Source organism: Hirsutella rhossiliensis, assembly GCF_020360975.1.
Source record: "Hirsutella rhossiliensis strain HR02 chromosome Unknown scaffold00022, whole genome shotgun sequence".
Classification (NCBI taxonomy): domain Eukaryota; kingdom Fungi; phylum Ascomycota; class Sordariomycetes; order Hypocreales; family Ophiocordycipitaceae; genus Hirsutella; species Hirsutella rhossiliensis.
In genome coordinates this window covers 284,770-302,377 of record NW_025408688.1, presented here as the reverse complement: position 1 = coordinate 302,377, position 17,608 = coordinate 284,770, and the positions used below count along the sequence as shown (strand labels likewise).

At 56.7% G+C, this 17,608-nt stretch overlaps 5 protein-coding genes across 5 annotated transcripts; 4 read left to right on the top strand and 1 right to left on the bottom strand.

Annotated features, from left to right (window-relative positions):
- Positions 1–4,299: 4,299 nt before the first annotated feature.
- HRG_11706 (uncharacterized protein) lies at positions 4,300–4,641 on the top strand (the record flags this gene model as incomplete). The annotated part of the gene is made up of 1 exon (XM_044870176.1): positions 4,300–4,641. One exon carries the CDS (start codon positions 4,300–4,302, stop codon positions 4,639–4,641), a length of 342 nt encoding a protein of 113 aa, XP_044714671.1.
- Positions 4,642–7,945: 3,304 nt separating this feature from the next.
- HRG_11705 (MYND finger domain-containing protein) lies at positions 7,946–8,512 on the top strand (the record flags this gene model as incomplete). The annotated part of the gene is made up of 1 exon (XM_044870175.1): positions 7,946–8,512. One exon carries the CDS (start codon positions 7,946–7,948, stop codon positions 8,510–8,512), a length of 567 nt encoding a protein of 188 aa, XP_044714670.1.
- Positions 8,513–9,190: 678 nt separating this feature from the next.
- Positions 9,191–10,624, bottom strand: HRG_11704 (uncharacterized protein; the record flags this gene model as incomplete). Its single annotated transcript, XM_044870174.1, has 2 exons — positions 9,191–10,088; positions 10,158–10,624. 2 exons carry the CDS (start codon positions 10,622–10,624, stop codon positions 9,191–9,193), a joined length of 1,365 nt encoding a protein of 454 aa, XP_044714669.1.
- Positions 10,625–13,077: 2,453 nt separating this feature from the next.
- Positions 13,078–14,123, top strand: HRG_11703 (ATP-dependent DNA helicase PIF1; the record flags this gene model as incomplete). Its single annotated transcript, XM_044870173.1, has 2 exons — positions 13,078–13,224; positions 13,296–14,123. 2 exons carry the CDS (start codon positions 13,078–13,080, stop codon positions 14,121–14,123), a joined length of 975 nt encoding a protein of 324 aa, XP_044714668.1.
- A 1,764-nt stretch (positions 14,124–15,887) lies between these two features.
- Positions 15,888–17,117, top strand: HRG_11702 (integral membrane protein pth11; the record flags this gene model as incomplete). Its single annotated transcript, XM_044870172.1, has 4 exons — positions 15,888–16,043; positions 16,120–16,628; positions 16,686–16,744; positions 16,801–17,117. The coding sequence occupies 4 exons, from the start codon at positions 15,888–15,890 to the stop codon at positions 17,115–17,117; spliced, it is 1,041 nt and encodes a 346-aa protein (XP_044714667.1).
- Positions 17,118–17,608: the final 491 nt, after the last annotated feature.

Below are 17,608 nucleotides of genomic sequence, written 5' to 3'. Positions count from 1 at the left end.
TCTAGGTCTCTCTAGGTAATACAGCTTGAAACCAGGTAAGATGGGAAGTCTGCAGACTGTTCTTTCTTCTTCCTGGACCACTGAGGGGTCCGGAGGATCTCCTATTCGAACGGGGACCCTTGAGGAGTCCGGCATAGCTTTACTGGCTCGGGGACCTCGAGAGACTGAACTATCGATCTCATAGCTAGAAGAGCTATTCGATCGGGGAGATGGAGCTGATGTTGCTGACGTAGATGACTTACGTGGCCTTCAGTAAGAGGCAAGAAGTGCCCTCTTCCTGATAGAATGTATACTATACCTGAAAACGGGATATCAACTTGGGAGAAGCTTGGAGGGATATAAAAGGGGCTGTTTGGAAGGAAAAGGAGGCAACTGGTGTCGCGAAGCACGTCTGAGATCTTGAGCTCGGGGTGACCATAAGGGGTATACAGCTAAGGGCCCCGACAGGCTAGACAGAGAGGCAGCCTGCAGAGAGTTCTGAGGCTGCAGAAGGCTATTAGGAGACCGCATTAGGCAGCCACATAGGCTGTAGAGAGACTGCATATACGGGGGAAGCTGAAAGAGCCCTCGGCGACTAGGGAAAGTCAGTATGCAAAGGGGGGGCTGGGGAAAGGAGCCCAGCCTCCTAGATATTGTACCTATACAACTGAGAAAGGGATATCAATAGGGAACCAAGGGATATAAATAGGGAGCCTAGAAGAGGGCATTGCAAGAAAAAAAAGAGACGACGGAAGACAACAAGAACATACCTATTATTAAAACAATCAATGCCCACTTGCATGCTCTCTTCGTGAGAACCGGGGGAGAGAGCGAAAAAAAAACACAATATCTGATCGTACGATACTCGACCTTCAAAAAGTCCCTTTATCCACGTTTATGCCCACTTTTGCTCTCTCCTTCGCGAGAGCAGCAATGCGCATGCGGACAATCGCCAGAGACAGTTGCTCATCTCCTATTTCAGTGTAGGCAATGGGCAGCGCACCGACACGAGATGATACAGTGCACAGAGATGCGGCGAGGGGACCTTTCGTTCTACTTAGGCGGGAAGTCACTTTCAGATGACACGAAATGGACGCCCAACATAGAGGCAGTTCGTGCGACAATACGATTTGCGATAGCGACGGGACGACTCGCGAGTACCACGACATTGAGAACATATTGCAAACCCACACCTTCCCTTCTTACTCCTTTCCTACTAAAACGCCCATTTTGGGCCCCTGTCTGCCTTGGGTACCCCCATGCCTACCTAGCCTGGCCTTATACCACTTCCATTTGTATGTATGTATATACCTTCTTGCTGTACTTTGCGTGCCAAATAAGATACGGGCATTAACTTTCTTTGTCTGACGTCTTCTCTCCTCTGCGGTCCCTCCCCCCCAGGAGCGGCTCTTCCAAGCCTCTTTTTTTACCTAGAAGAACCCTGCCCTACCACTATCACTTCTCACTCTTGTTTCCGCTGCGACCTGATCTGCCTGATTGCAGGAACCCGGCTTTCGTCCTTTTTTGACGTAATTGCCCGTTGCCGCTCCTCGCTATCCCTCATCTCCGCCCACTGGAGTCTGGTGGACGTGTCGTGAAAACGGGTTAACGATCTAGGTCCGAAGGTTACCTAGTCGGGCTGACTCTAGCAAAGGTGACTGAGAAGGATGAATAATGTCGTTGGTAAGCGGTGGTATCGAACCTTCTAGATGGCAACGTCATCTAGGCGGCCTGGGTGGCGACATCGCCACCACAAGGCAGCCACAGGTGAAGGGAACTATAAGAAGTCACTTTTTGTTAGAGAGGAAGAATCTAAGGACAAGGAACTTAATGAATTCATCACTTGCATCCTCTCTTCGCGAGAGGATGATAAACCCCGACAGCAACAATCAAAAATCGTTGTTTGCCGTCATAAACACGACTATAGGGGTCATTGACCGTCCCTAGACACCTTACTTTTGTTTTCTCTTCCTCTCTTGCCTGCTCTCCTCCCTCACCCCGTGCTGCCAGAAAGCTCCTTGACGATAAGCATCCGCGATATTATAGCTCTTTGTCGACTGTCTTTCCGAGCCCACTCTGCTCTCGAGCTTCCAGTCTCGCAGCCTTCATCCTCGACTTGTCTAATAAGACCCCGTTATTTGTCGCCTGTCCTTTGCGTCGTCGCCATACGGCGGCAGATACGGCCTGTGCCTTGCTACTGCGTCGTTTAGGCAACGCAGCTCGTCTCTATTCGCGACTCAGCTAAGGCCGAGCGTTGCACCCGGTCGTGGAGCTAGCCCGACTCAAAAGTCAGGGTCTGCTCTGCCTGGCGCGGGCAGAGTCGCCCTTCCCAACCGTCTCCCACCACGGCGTTGGTCTGCTTCGCGACCCCGGGGCTCTTGCCAACGGACGCGGCGACAGACAGCATCTCCTCGACGTAAATACCGTCTCTCTCCTTAAGTCTTCCCACTTAAATAAGCCCTCCGTCAATACCCAGCAACCCCGATCCGTTTCCGTGCCTCAGCCGATAGCGCCGCCAGCTGCCTATGGGCAGCCCCCGGTCTGGGGCATCTCGGCTGTCTCGACTGCCTCAATGCCTAATTCGCGTCGCGGTATGCCCCCACAGATTCCGGACCAGCCGTTCAAGAAGAAGAGCAAGTGGTCCCGGAAGAAGACGCCCTCATTATCGAGCTTCGGGGGAGTGGCATGAAGTGGAAGGATGTTTCCAAGCGGCCGCCGGGGCGAAGCACTATAAAGTTGCCGCCTTCACTACCAAACTACCTCGAACGACGGAGCGAGTGGGACGATGAGCGCAAAAACAAGCTTGCGAGGCTCTACGAGAGGTAAGTCGTTCTCTTAGCCCATCCCCGGATGTCGCATATCACGACCGTGTCATGTATCACAGCTCCTGAAACCTCATACCCGACCACTGCCACTGCTACGCCGCGGCTCCGCCGCGGCTTCGCCTCAATGATCGAGGTATATATTGTTGCACGAATGTGTGCATCCAATCCTTTTCCTTTCCTTTGTTCTTTAGATAATTCTCATCAATTGCCTGATGCCATCTGTGACCCATGTGGAGCCAAATGTCTGACACCGGACTTAGCGCCAGTAATAGGCTTCTTAACCTTAACTGATGCCGTGGGATACTGACATAAGCGTGACAGGTTTAAGCCCGAAATGTGGGCAAGGTGGCAGAGGAGCTCGCAGTGCCCTGGCGAGCAGCCGAGGCCATACACTGGCAGCTCGGAGAGGTAGACATGGCTCGACGAGCCGGCGTCGTTCCCTTTCCGCTCGCCGCCGTCAACGTCGAGAGCGAGCGGAGGAACGTGACGCCGCGTCCCAGCACCCACTATCAGCCGCCGGACACGGTTACGCGCCATCTGACGCCGCCCTCGCCTCGATCAATGTACTCGCGATATCAGCCGCTATCCGCTATGCCCATTGGCCAGCCGATCCGCGGAGAGGCCATAGCCGCGCAAGCGTCCATACCTAGGCCGGGCATGCTGCCTTCGATGGTACTAGACCACGGCGACGTCTACTAGGTACTCGTCTAGAGGACCTGCGTGAGCCTCACGGCCCGGCTTGGGTGCACTCAAAGAGACTATCCACCGACTCGAAAGGCATGCGGGGAGGAGTCAAGATGATACTCGCCGAGTCGCCTTCGGAATAAGCTCCTTTGGAATCCTAAGTGGGTAACACGACGACTGTGCTTTCAGCGCAGCTGAGCGGCGACTCCGCCTTCTTGGCTACGCCGACAAGCATGGCAGCCGTCAGTCTGCGGTAAGCGTTACAACCCTGCACACACACAGGTCCCGCATGAAACCTCACTCCGACTACTAGACCTAGCAGCCCGTCTAGACCGTTCTGGCCAACAGACCAGCACGGCATTAGTCGTCCAAATATAATTTTCAGACCGACCGAGGCTATGCCAACAGAATTTAGACCTCTAACTTGCATAGCCGTTTCAGAAACCTGCCAGTCATTTCGGAAACCTGCCGGCCATTTCGACCTCGTGATGTGTGCCAAGGCACGTCAACTCCAAAGCTTGCTGAAGGCTTATTCACATGTATAAAAAGGGCCATGCCTCCTTTTCGTCTTCTCCATCAGCCATCTGCAATCAGTATCGTACTTCTTCTTTTAGCGAATAGCCTTGCTCCTCGGTTTTCTCCCAGCGCCCTGTCCTCTGCTTCGGCAACATACACTCTACCAGACGTCTACCTACACAAGACGTCACGAGGCTTCAAGGGCCGCATAGCCAGCAACTTGACACGACGCGCTACACTTTGAAGCCTCTCTCTCTTCACAATACGGAGACTCTCGGCGGACAGATCCGGCAATATGGTCAGGGACTACTACCTCGAAAACCCCTTGGTGCAGGCCGAAGACGAGTCTGTTAACTTCTTCGACTATCCGCAGTCCACATGCAAATCCAAAATATCCTCTTTCCTATCCGCACTCTCGCCACGGAAGCGACAGGAAAAAGAAACCATGCAGTGCATCCACATCTCGGCGCCAATCATGACGGCTCCGCCGCCAAAGTCGCGACCGATAAGCCCCAGACAAAATCAAGGCAACATGATCCAGCAAAGGCCACGATTCGGTGCGATCGAATCACGGAAGCGCGTCGAGTCTTCCAAGTACGAGTGGGAAGCGGACGAGGATGACGAAAATTGGGGCTGAAACCAAAAAAATTGGGCTTTAGAACCGAGGCTGCTTATAGACATGGGACATGATACAATCGAACGCCGGAGACGCAAGGCCCTCCCAAATGGACGAGGCATTGGAGACGGGCATGAAATGATTCACACGATATAGAACAAGACAAATAGACATTACGATCTATACATTGTACGACCGTTACTTCGAACCCTCTACGCCCTCGCGCACCATGCCCGGCTGAGGGCCCCAAGCACTAGGCTGGCGGCAGCGTTCAAGCAGTTTTCTTGCAGTGTGGAGTTGCGGAAGCTTGAGTGTTAATGTGGATGATTGCTACAATTGAGCACAAATAATAGGGGTCACCGAATATATTGAAATCTGTCTGTCCTATCTAGAAAGGTGCGGGAGGAGAACCCTTATTTGTAGAAGGGAGAAAGAGGTGGTCCTAAAGAGGGCAGATTGCAGCTTGAGAGCTGAAAGAGTGTCAATACGAAGAAGCATATAAGTGGCTTGCATAGTGGCGAAGTACGAGAAAAAGGAATGTTGAATCCAAAAGTAAAGGATTGCTGTCGCATTCAGGATACGTATGTTGGGTGAAACGCGCGATTGTTAAGCCTTAAGCGGTGTCATTGAACCTTCTAGAAAACAAGGTCACATAAGCAGCCTAGGTGGCGACATCGCCACCTCAAGGCAGCCACACGACTATAAGAAGACAGAACTTCTCACATTCATTTTAGATAGACGACGATGAACAGATTGACTCTTACCTTCCATTTTTTTATCCCTGCGAGAATTGCTATTAGGGGACACAGTGGAGTAGAGAATCGGGTCGGAGTGCGACACGTTTCATCAACGCGCATCAGGGTCGCGGGCGGACCGACACCGACTAAAGCGCGTACATGAATATGGATTTTCCCCCGCGGCACCCTGGCCACTCATATACCGGCTACGACTCCAAATAGAGGTACTAGGGGGTCAGCCCGTGCACTTGTTGCCCTGACTCGGGACTCGAGAGCAGTGTCGAGCTTATCTACGATTGACGGGGCGGACAAGATTGAGGAGTAGACCAGAGGAAGGAGGCGGAGCAGAGCCGCTCGCGGTGAGAAGGGAGGCAGCCACACAGAAGACATTGAATGAAGCATGGCAGCAGGTCTAGATGGTATTCACTCAATTCGCTGACCGAATCATTGCTAACAGAGAACTCCCATCGGCGAAACAGGTTTCGATGTGCAATCAGCCTGGCAGCTTCACCAGTGATTCATATCCACAATGCTCATTCGCCTTGGCCTACGTCCATGACAGGTTCCTGGCACGGGTCACAGGAGTCTGGCATTGATGGGCCATTGGTTTCTGGCATGGGTTGGCGGCCATGTTGAGGCCTTTTCATGAGTTTGAGGATGTAGACGACTCATGCCAGATCCCCAACGCAGCGCCTGTAATCCACCGAAAAGGAGGACGAAATCCATAGACAGTGTTCGGCGGTCTCCATCGGAGCTCTTGGGTGCATGAACGAAGGTGAACCGGGCTGGCCGCAGCACATCCTCCTGAAACACGGCCCCCATTGCTAGAGTCCAGGCCTCTGACAGGTACATCCTCCAGGCCAGGCTCGTGCTACGTGCATCGGCACTGCCTTACGCCTTTTCCCAAGCCTCGGAAGAACCTTCCGTACCATTGGTGATCACCATAAAGCTATTTTGACGGGAGCTGCGGGAAGAGCTGTCAATTTAATGCACTAGACAGGATCCATGTAGATCATACGGGGAACAAGACCAAGAATTTAGCCCCGAGGTGTTTACTAGTTTTCCACGCTAGGACGCGCGATTCAAAGGCCTCTCTTCATCAGTATAGGCATTTCCGCTTTCCCTGGCAGCTAGCCCCGGGGGAAGCCGGCGAGCCGCTGGCAAGACGACCCCAGGAGGCCGACGAGCGGGCCGAGGCATAGAGGTTTCAGAGGCGCAAGGGCCGAGTCACGGTCTGCTCCCAGGACATGGGGGCACGCATGGAGGCCAGGTATTCGCATCCCTAGTTTCAGCTATACACTCTCACCGTCCGCCAGCACCACAGCCGGTGCTCCCGAGCAAAGAAAGATAGAGAGATGTCAGGGTAGCGCTTGCGTGGATGCGCACTCAAGTCTAGATAGGGCACCACACTAAATGCCTTCGGACTTGTAGCTGACCTTCTTCGCCCATCTCTCGTCTCTTGATGCTCTGTTTCGGAAGTACGTGATCTTTTGACGGAACCCGTCAGTGTTGTCTCACGCTCTCCACTTGCGCTTGTCACGCCGCGTAAACGTCCCGGTTCGCACTAATTCTCGGATCTGTGGTCAGCCGACGGGTGACCCTGTGGAGAAAGAAGTTCCGAAACCGTTCTAGAAGTTGGAAGGGCTCAAGCAAGACGATCAATTCATTCATCTCATTGACCCGTCTTAGCGCACTAGGAAATGTCTCCCCTGCCGTCAGGTTTATAATCCTGGTGTGCGTTACTCCTTTTGCCTTCTTTCCACCAATTCGTCTGCTAATCTTCCTTCACTTAGGCTCAACGCTTAAGTCCAGAATGTCGGGTAGGTAGGTAGGTAGGATTTATTTCGCCCGGAGGGAGGTCCCTATAAGGCCTTTACACAGTCTAGAGTACAGTTCAGCACGTTTGTTCCTTGACTCCCCAAGCCCAACAGATTGTCGTCTTATCGTTTGCTGGTCAGCCTCGTTATCATTGGTCCCATGACAGGCCTGCTTGAAGGCCGAATTCTCCAAGTGTTCAGCATCCTATTCACAGCAGCTGAAGCGCGGTCTGCCAGTTCCGAAGCTGAGATGCGTTAGTAACTTAGTGCAGTTGCTTGTTAGAGCTCAGTTGTCTTCTGATGGTTGCGGCTTTCTGTCGAGCCGCTCCATCTCAATCGCGAATTCAGTGTTGCTAATTCAGCCGAAGGCTGACTATGCCTTGAGGAACGAAAGGCTTCTTCTTACCCTGTCTTACCCTGTGCCTTGAGGAACAGGTAAGGCAACCCCTCATGGGTTGCGCAAAAAGCCTTGAGGAACGAAGACTGAGGATTGAGACAAACAAGACGAAGACAGAGGGCGAGAGCAAAGAACGCAAGCAGGCGGTAGCGCCAGGAACTAATGCATGCAAGAAGGTAGGCAAATAAATTGGCCATTCGGGCACCATCCCGCAGCGGGAAGAGGGAGAAAAAGCAAGAAGGCAAATACAGCGATGATAACGGTTGCGGGGTAAGAGAGAGGAAGGGAGTATAAGAGAGGCACCAAGGCACGAATAGGAGAGCAGAAGCGTCTACTCTAGCTACCGATCGAGCAGTTAGGAAAACAACTACAGCATGGCCACTTGCAACGTTTCCGTGGAGTTCTGGTGCGAATTCGGGGCCACGGAGCTCAAGTACAAGCATAGCATCCCGAAGACGCTCGTGACGCAGGTAGGCCAGGCGAGGCCGAACGACGAAGCCAGCGCACGGTTCCTACAGTGGATAAGGCCGATCCTACGGGAGCACGAGGCAGCGTGTCGGAAGGCATCAGGGCGCGCTGCGAGCTGCGGCGGACTCGCAAAGGACATTCTACAGAGCCCGATATCGTACCTACACGCAGAGAGGCCGTTTGTGCTCGTGGTCGTGTCGTCGTTCTGCGGCAAAGAAGGATGCGAAATTAGGACGAGGCAGGAAATGCAGGACACGATGGCAGAGACGGGGCAGGCGGGCGGAAACATGGGCGCACAGCAAATGCAAGGGCAGGGTCGGCAGAGCACAGAGGGGAAGGTCTGCCGGGTGTGCGGAGAGACGGCGGGGGCGAGGAGGTGCAGCCGATGCCTGGCGGTCGCGTACTGCAGCAGGCAACACCAAAAGGAGGACTGGAAGGCGCACAAGAAGGGATGCAAGCCAAAGGCAAGCTAGGGAGCTAGGGAGAGGAAGCAAGCAACGCCGCAGAGGCGGACTTACGGCCAGCCTCATACGGCCGCTAACCGCCGCAACGGCCTTTGTAGAAACTACCGCCGACTTCAAGAGACAGAACGCCAACCGAGGTCGACGACGGGCCTGCAAGACCGCCTCCACCCGTCTGAACGGAGAGTCTAACAGTAGTAGCATCGCCGCGACCCTCGTCCCTATGGCTTGCACAACTAAGGAACGGCATATAAGATTTTACAGTAGAAAACCGTATCCTCCATGTAGAGCAATGACCGATAGGCGAGAAGCGGAGTCGGCTTCCGCAACAAAGACGCCATTTGCCGAGGCGCAACTACAGCCCCCTCGTCGCTGCTAAACGCAGCCGAGAGGTGCGGCGGCAAGCTGGCAAGAGAGAGGAGGAAAGGGAGGGAAGGGAAAGAGAAGGGACGAGGCGCAACGCTCAGGACATAAACGAGATAACGGAGAACGTCTAGAGGCGGGCACTTTGTAAGAAACGGGTTCGTTAGCGAAAGCTGTCCCTTTAACAAAGGGACAAACATTGTAATGTGTAGATTAATAGTAATTTTGAAGCGACAAGTTGCGTTAGGAATAGCATCCCGAAAGGGAAACGGTTCATTTTAGTACAGGCAGGAGGCGTAAGAGAGCGACGGGTTTATAGCAGGCAACTTATTTCTGCATGCGATAGCGGAGAGGGCGAGCGGGCGGGTCGGAGGTGCTCGCTATGATAGAGTCGAGAGGGCAACCCGGGCTGGCCGTCGGAGCGGGAGCGGGCGGGGCGCCGTCTGGTCGAGACGAAGAAGCAGCTGACGGGGGAGAGGAGGAGGGGGCGGCGGAGCCGACGGTGTTCGATGACGAGGAAGGCGGCGAATGCTGCAGCTGCAGCAAGCGCGCCCTCTTCATGGGCGTATCGGCAAGGGCCGGGTGGGAGCGCTTAGGAGGCGGCGTGACGGGGTCGAGGGCGATCGGGGCCGACGCCGAGGAAGGGGGGACCGATGCGGCCGAGGCCGGCGCAGCAACGGAGTACAAGGCGGCGCGGACGGAATCGAAGGTAGAGGAGGCGGATGGGGTCTGGCGCCTAAGGGGCGTAGCGAGGGGGGAAGCCGAGGCGGCGGCGGCGGCCGAGGGCCTATCGACAAAGGTCCAGCTGTCCGGGACGATGATAAAGACGTAATCGCGCTCTGAGCCCGGGGGGGAGAGCATAACGCGGTGGTCGAGAAGGCCGACGACCTTTCCGGTGCAGGTAAAGGGGACGCCGGGCAGGAAGGAAGAGTTAGACTTTTCGGCGATTTTCTTGCATAGCACGGCCCAAGGGTTAACGTAGACGGAAAGATAACAAAGACCTCGAAGGGGTGGTAGCCCTGAATGGAATCCTGTCCGGCAGGCCAGGGCGATGTAGGTCGTGAGCCGGACGAAGCCGCAGCAGCGGAGCTGGTCGGGCCCGAGACCGGGCAGGAAGTCTCGACGCAGGAGGTCGAGGCCGGGCCCGGCTACGACGCCATGGAAGGAGACAACGGGAGGCGTAGACGGGAACTGGCCGCTAGAGGCCAAGGAGCGCGGCAGGACGCTAGGGGGCAAAGTCAGCGGGGCGGTGGGTGAGGAGGCGCATTACAATGAAAAGGGGAGGGGGGCCCACGGCTGGTAACCTTGGTCGCGGACGATAAGGGCGGGCACGGTGTAGAGAATAGCATCGTCCGGGCCGGCCTCGAGGCCGTCGCGGCGCTCCACCTCCCAGGAGAGGGCGTAGGGGTGAACGCGGCCGCTCATAAAGAACCACTGCTCGGACCAGTCGGTATCGACGACCGGCTGGCCGTAGATGGAGAGGTTTAGACTAAAGAAGAGGGAGGGCCCTAGATCGTCGCCCTCGGCCCGGAGGGGTGCATACTCCGACTCTAGCAGCCACGAGGGCACCGGCAGGAGGACTCGGGCGATGGCCTCGGCGTTAAGGCCCCTGATGCGGTGCTCGTCCTGATGGGCAAACCTCGCGGGGCAGTCGGGCTGGGCGAAGAACATCATGGACATGTCGCCGCCCGCGCCCTTGCTAGTGGCAAGGGGCTTGCGGAGGTGCGGGGCAGAGCTGTCCGCCGACGGAGACGAAGACATGGCGAGGCCGTGTGGTGGAAGAGCAACGTTGCCGGAGCGAAGCTAGAAGCGGCGAGGTATAGGGGCAGGAGTGCTCCCTACCAATATGCCGTCTTAAGAGTTTAGTGTAGTAGGGAAGGGCTCGTGGCCGTGGTGTATAAGAGAAGTCAAAGGATCCTAAACGAAGACGCAACGTAGCGTTAGCGGTAGGCTAAGATAAGGAGCCTATATAAAGGAGGTCTATAAGATGCGCATAGAGAAAAATGCGACAAGAGGAGAAGAGGAAACCTCGAAAGGCGGTATAGTAAGACGTAGAGGGTTTTAAGACAAGCAGGACGCGCGAGGCTATGTTCGAGGAGAAGGAGGCAGACTTATTCGCAACACGTGTAAGACATGGGTTCAAAATTCAGCAGGCGAGCGTCTAGGGGCGTACTGAGGCTTTGACCGACAAGACCTAGATGACAAGAAGGGAAAGTGTACCATGCAAAGCACAGGCAAGAAGAGGCCGTCTCGGCGACCTACACGTAAGGACCGGCCGAGGCCGTAGCCGCCTTTAGCGGCGGGCAATGGCGGGCGGGCTCGATAGCAAGGCGGCGCCGGTATAATGTAAAGAGCAGCGGCACGCCTGTAGACGTACTAGAGAGCTACGAGTAAGATATAAGATATATAGACTTCCCTAGAGGATCCTGCACCCACAGGAGGGGTGCCAGTCAGCAAGACAAGTGCAGGACGAATGGTCGAGGCAAGGACTTATACGCCGTTATTACACTTACGAGGATCAACGCCGGGAGCCCAGTAGCACCGCAAGTAGGCGGGGCCGAAGAGGCAGCGCAAGAGAGGAAGACAAGAGGTCCGCGGGGGCCTCGGTAGACCGGTGTCGCGATGAAGCCAGCTAACGGGAGGGCCCAGTCCGGAGCGGGTGACAGGGCAAGCCCGGCGCCAGAAGCCCGAGCAGCGCCGTACACAGGACCAGAGTTCCGGCCGATCACAGCAGCGCCGGCACTCGGTCGCGGCGCCTCTCGGAGAGAGCAAGAAGAGGCGTCAAGGGAGGCGCCTCCGAGGCGAGGGCGGGGAAGACCGCCAGGACTAGGGAAATGGAGGATCAGCGCAGGCCGAGTCGCGCCGCGGGATATCCAGCCTCAGCCGACACCGAGTGCGGCGGGGCAGTGGCTGCCGCTAGGCAGGCCGAGCGCCGTCTCGGCCTCAGGGAAAATCCGACGTGCACCGAGAGAAATTCGGCCTCTGCCGACGGTGGAGACCGCCGGGCCTCCGCCGCCGGCAACGTGGAGTTCGGACGCTCCGCGGGACATTCGGCCTCAGCCGACATGGAGGGCCGCCGGGCCCTCGCCGCCGTCAAACGTAATGGGTTTGGCTTCAGCCTTGGCCGGAAGGCGGGGGGCTCAGGATGCCCGGCCCCAGCGGAGGGCCGCCGGCCCGTTGCCGCCGCGAGCCATCCAGTCCCGGCCGGCCAGTAGGGCCGAGGCTCCGGCCACAACTCCCGCCGCAGCCGGGCCGCTTGTTTCAGCATTGGCCGGAAGCCGGGGGGCTTCCCAAGATATCCGGCCCCAGGCGCCAAAGAGGGCCGCCGGGCCTTTGCCGCTGGCGACGAGAAGTTCGGACGTTCCGCGGGACATTCGGCCACAGCCGACATGGAGGGCCGCCGGTCCTTCGCCGCCGTCGAACGGGATAGGTTTGGCTTCAGCCTTTACCGGAAGCCGGGGGGCTCCGCAGGATATCCAGCCCCAGCCAACATGGAGGGCCGCCGGCCCTTCGCCGCCGTCGAGCGGGACTAGCCCGGCCGTAGTCTCGGCCGGAAGCCAGCACTCGCCGAGAGCCATCCAGTCCCGGCCGGCCAGCAGAGTGGAGGCTCTTGCCACAACTCCCGCCGCAGCCGGGCCGCTTGTTAGCGGCAGAGATAGCGCACCAGCAGGTACGGCCGTAGAGCGAGGTGAAGGTGTATAGCCGCGACAGCTAACCGGCCGCAGGTAGAGCGGCGATAAGACGGCAGGCGAGAGAAGAGCAGAAGAGGAAACGCCATCTTAGTGGTGGGCAGGCCGGGCGGAAACGCGCCCGGGTCGGCGAAAGGATGCCGAGACGAAGGGAGCTGCAGGCCGAGGACCTAGCCAGCGCGCTGCGGCACCTCGACGAGGAGTTCGAGGCGGGCGAGAGGCTGGCCAACGAGCAGACGTGGTGCGCGCCGGTGCCGCGCGAGAGGCAGGTGAGGACGGTGCGGAGGTTCTACCGGGCGTTCCACGACGCCGGCACGCTGCCGATTATGACCTGCACGCTCTGCTACCGGAAGCGGGATAAGGGGGGAGCTGAGGGAGATGGCGGGGGAGGGGTGGTCGCGGAGCGACGCTGCGGGGGGCGGGCGGTCCCCGTTCGGGTGCCGAAGCTGCTTCCCGGAGGGCAGGCCGGTTCCGGTCTGCGCGGAGTGCGCACGATGTGCCGGGCGCGAGGGGGCGTCGCCGGCCATGCACCTCCACGGGCGGCTCGGCTGCGAGCACGCGTACCCCGACGAGCTGAAGGACCTCACGCCGCTCGAGGAGAAGCTCATCTCGCTCAACTCGTGCTACGGCTTCGTGACCAAGTACAGCATCCCCGGCGGCCATCGGCAGAGCGTGAGGTACCCGAGGCACGTCAAGGGCCATATCACAGTGTTCCCGAACGACGTGCAGGGCCTGGCCGCCAGGTGCTCCCGCACCCGCTAGTCAGGGTCATGGACGAGATCCACGTCTCGTGGCAGGGCGCCGAGAGGCCCGGGCCGCGGGACCTATCGGGCCTGCTGTCGGTAAGGCGGTCGGCGGTCGAGAGGGCGCTGGCCTGGCTCAAGGAGAACAACCCGCTCTACGGCGAGGTCGAGATCGACGCAGCGGAGATGGCCAGCTGGGGGACGCCGCCGCACGGGGTGCCGCCGGTGGTGTGCGAGCGGCTGGAGCGAAACGAGCCGTCGGCGCGGGAGAGGACGCGGACGGCGCAGGTGGTGCCGCCGTCGGAGCGGGCCATGGACGACGGAGGCGCGGCCGAGATCGAGGAGATCATCGCGATGCTAAGGCAGGGGCGGGACCCCGCCGAGGGGGGCCGCGACGTCGGGCTCACGTGCGAGGACGACGATAGGGACGCCGCTAGGCCCGAAGAGGACGGGGACGTAATCAACGAGGTGACGTCTTCCGGCATGTTCCCGTTGGACGGGGCGCCAGAGGTGGCCGATGCCGAGATGATTCTCTTCGCCCGCGGTGCCGTCGGGCCCGAGGGAGCGCGCGCCGGCCCGAGGACGTGGGTAGGGACGGCGGCCGGAGGGACGGCGGCCGACAGCAACGGCGGCGACGGCGAGCCGTACATAGAGGTGCGGCGCGGCGACGACTTCGCCGACTCGGCGGACGCCTCCTTCTTCGCTAAGGCCTTCCCGACCCTGTTCCCCTTTGGCGTAGGGGGGCCGAGGCTCGCCGACGAGGGCGCTGCGGTGGAGAACGCAGCGCCTAGCGTCGGGAACCGGGGCGCCAAACGCTGCAGGGTTTGATGCTGGATGCCCCGTTTGACCGTAATCACCTGGCTTACACGTCTCCCCCGGACGGTATCAAGATGAAGATGAGGGATCAAGGGCTTAGGAGGCGACAAGCTCTTACACGGAATCCCTATAAGAGGGATGTACATGGGTGCTACATAATTGTATGTGATGATGTGATGATGCGAGGATGCGAGGATGCGATTCTGCTCGCAACAGGAAATGTTCCAAAGTTAGCTCGAGTGCGTAGACCCTGCAGTGCAAATGGCTGTGGCCCGTTGCTTGAGCCGCAGACTCTCAGCCTTCGGCTGATTCTACCCCTTGCGCCCCTGTTCAAACGTGCAAGGGGTGACGTAGTATTTTAGTGTAAACTGCAGTTCGCAGTGCAGTGCAGTTTGCCGCTGACGAACGAACGGACAGTTTGGTTTGACCATCAGGGCTGCACTGCCAGTTCAGTGCGCCCAGGCCGGGTGCACTGGCAGTTTGGTCCGGTGGAGTCACACGCACTGAAGGCGCCGTTTGGGGTGTCCACACGCACTACTTGCACTATTAGGAGCCGCTGGCTCATTACTCCATCAAGAAAAACCGTCATTTAGGGTTCCGGTTTTTGATGGGTTTGATACATGTGTCTCAGCCCAAGCGGTCGAACCGGCTTGTCTCGGTTACAGCAAAAGCCTGGCCGTGCGTGTGATACAAACCTAATAATATTGAAATGGGAGGATGAGCCATGGTTGTGGGTCTGGATTTTGGCGGTGGGGGCGAACGAGCATAGATGCGGCAGCGCTGGAGATCATCAGTGTTACCCCGTTCAATCAGCACCGCCCAAGCGCAATTGGGCCCCCGCCGGGGGGGGGGGATGCACATTGTTAACTTACAACAGCAACAAACCGGCTGCTCGCTCGACTTATTTGTAAACAGCTTCGAGCGAATAGAAAGGTTTTTTCCGTCATAATTGAACGAGCTCGTCTTCCCATAGCAGCCCTCCATGCAGTGGCAGTTTGCACGCACACTCTAGGACCGAGACAGAGTGTGTCACACAACAAGAGGCACGGACAGTATGGATGACTGAACAACGATCGGGCAGAAGATCCCCTGTGAAATGGGCAACGGAAGACTCTTGTTTCTGTATCTAAGTTATCGTAAGAAGTTGGCTTCTTATAGTTGTGGATTTGGCGTTGAGTGGCGATGTCGCCACCCAGGCAGCTCAGATGACGATGTCACCCAGAAGGTTCGAATCCATTGCTTGTATGACATTACGAACTGCCTGCTGCATGTTAGGCAGCACAGTGAATGAGCGTCCTAATCTTGACAGTTTGAATGGGTTGGTTCACACAGTAGCTGTACTGGCTACGCTTCGAAGCATTCCACGGCTTCCAGAGCGAAGTCTGCTTGACCACACTGCGCGAGCTATAGGCAGTAGTGCGGCCAAGGTTAAGAAAAACTCCGCCCGTTCGTCAGTCTGTGGCCCTTGGCACTAAGATTCTAGAAGCTCGGATGATGCGAGGAATGGTGAGTTTCGAGTATCAGGAAGGACTGATAGGTAGCCCCTTACTGCGACTGAAACGTCAAGAGTAACAACATGTAGACTTAGTTGCACGACCGCCGCACGTAGGTATATACGGCCACTACCCCCTTTTTTATCATCTTCAAATTTCTCGAGGATTCAGTTCTTTTCTTCTGTGCCGGTCCACAGATCTATACAGCTGAGCGAAAATGGGCGACCCCAGAGTTGATGAAGCCCTGGCTTCTGGCCGTGTGCCTCAGAGAATCACCGCTGCGATGCTTGAAGAGAACCAAGACCTATTGGGCATCATTAGCATCATCATAGTGACAGCCCTAGCCAGTTTGGTCGTACTCGGCAGGTTGCTCTCGCGGAAATTTCTCACCAAACGCTTCGGACTCGGACTCGACGATGGAATTGTGCTTGCGTCGCTGGTAAGCTGCCCCAGGAGCATAGAGCTATGAGAACATGACGCTGACCCGGTCCGCACCCACTCTTTCTTCCACAAAGACTACCTTTATTCCCTTTGCGGCCCTCATCATACACCTCATTCTTCAGGGCGCCGGACGACCCCCGACCTTTGTTGCATTCGTCATGACCGATGAGACGTTCGACAGAAACCAGATCATAGACTGCATCGCACATTTAGTCTATAGCACGACGCTTCTGCTATGTCGCCTATCGGGCCTCGCCTTTTACTACCGCATCTGTGCTCTGCATAAGGAGTTTCTCGTCGCTCTCAGAATAATTCTCGCTATCATGTCGATGGGCTACCTGGTGCAAATCTTCATCATCGTCTTCCACTGCAAGCCAGTTACCTTGGTGTGGAAGCCAGTCGAGGAAGAAGATACCCAAACGTATCGGTGCTTGACATTCATGGAGGTCTACGGCACTATTTCCGGCATTTCTCTAGCCTCCGACTTTTTGCTCTTCGGTGTCCCGTTGGCAATGCTCAAGATCTTAGACATGCCACGGAGACGAAAGATTCAACTCGCTTGTATCCTCTTGCCAGGCATTGCGTAAGTGATGGATGTACTGGAAAGAAAAATAGCAAAATGGGAGTTTTCTAACCGCAGAAACAGCGTTATAGCTCTTTCCAGCGCCCGAGTAGCGCTCGTTGTCATATATGATAGAGGTAAGTCAAGCTCGCGTTTGGCTGATTTGTAAATCGTACTTACTTGAAACGTCAAGGGAGACTGGACGAAGAATACGATTATTCCCTCCTCAGGCTATATATCATCGAGGTCTCCGAGATAGGCGCAACGGTTATTACGCTGTCAATCCCGGGAGTAAAACCCATGGTGGACAAATTCATCTTGCGAAAGGACGTTAATCCGGAGCTCCGTGGGTCTAAACGTTCCTTCAGCAGGCGATCCAACATCTCGGGGACGAGCACCCTTGGAGGACTATCGCGTATTTCTGTGCAGGCTGGAGACGTAAAGCAAGAGTGCATTCACGTAACGGTGGACGTTCATGTCGAAGACGAGCAAATGATGCTAGCAGAATAGAAGAAAGGAAACGACACTTCATTTGTCGAGAAGAAGGTCCGAACGAGTTGAGGTCTCTACTCTCTAGGTCTCTCTAGATAATACAGCTTGAAACCAGGTAAGAAGGGAGGCCTGCAGACTGTTATTTCTTCTTCCTAGACCACTGAGGGGTCCGGAGGATCTCCTATTCGAACGGGGACCTTTTGAGGAGTCCGGTATAACCCTTACGGGCTCGGGGACCTCGAGACAAGGTTCGATATCGATCGTCGATCATATCGATTGATGCTGGCCATTATGAACTCAATCTACACTGTTCGTGCCCGTTGACTGAAGAACGCGTCGCCAATTGTCCTCTTCAAGAAGGCCCAAGGGAAGGCGAATTTGTCATTCGTCCAAGCTTCGTAATCTGGAAACCTGCTGGGTGCGTATTTAATTGAGGACCTCACGCCGCGCTACAAACACGCCTTCGTCACGTCGACATTCACAACCATTGGCTTCGCCAAGAGGTGTCG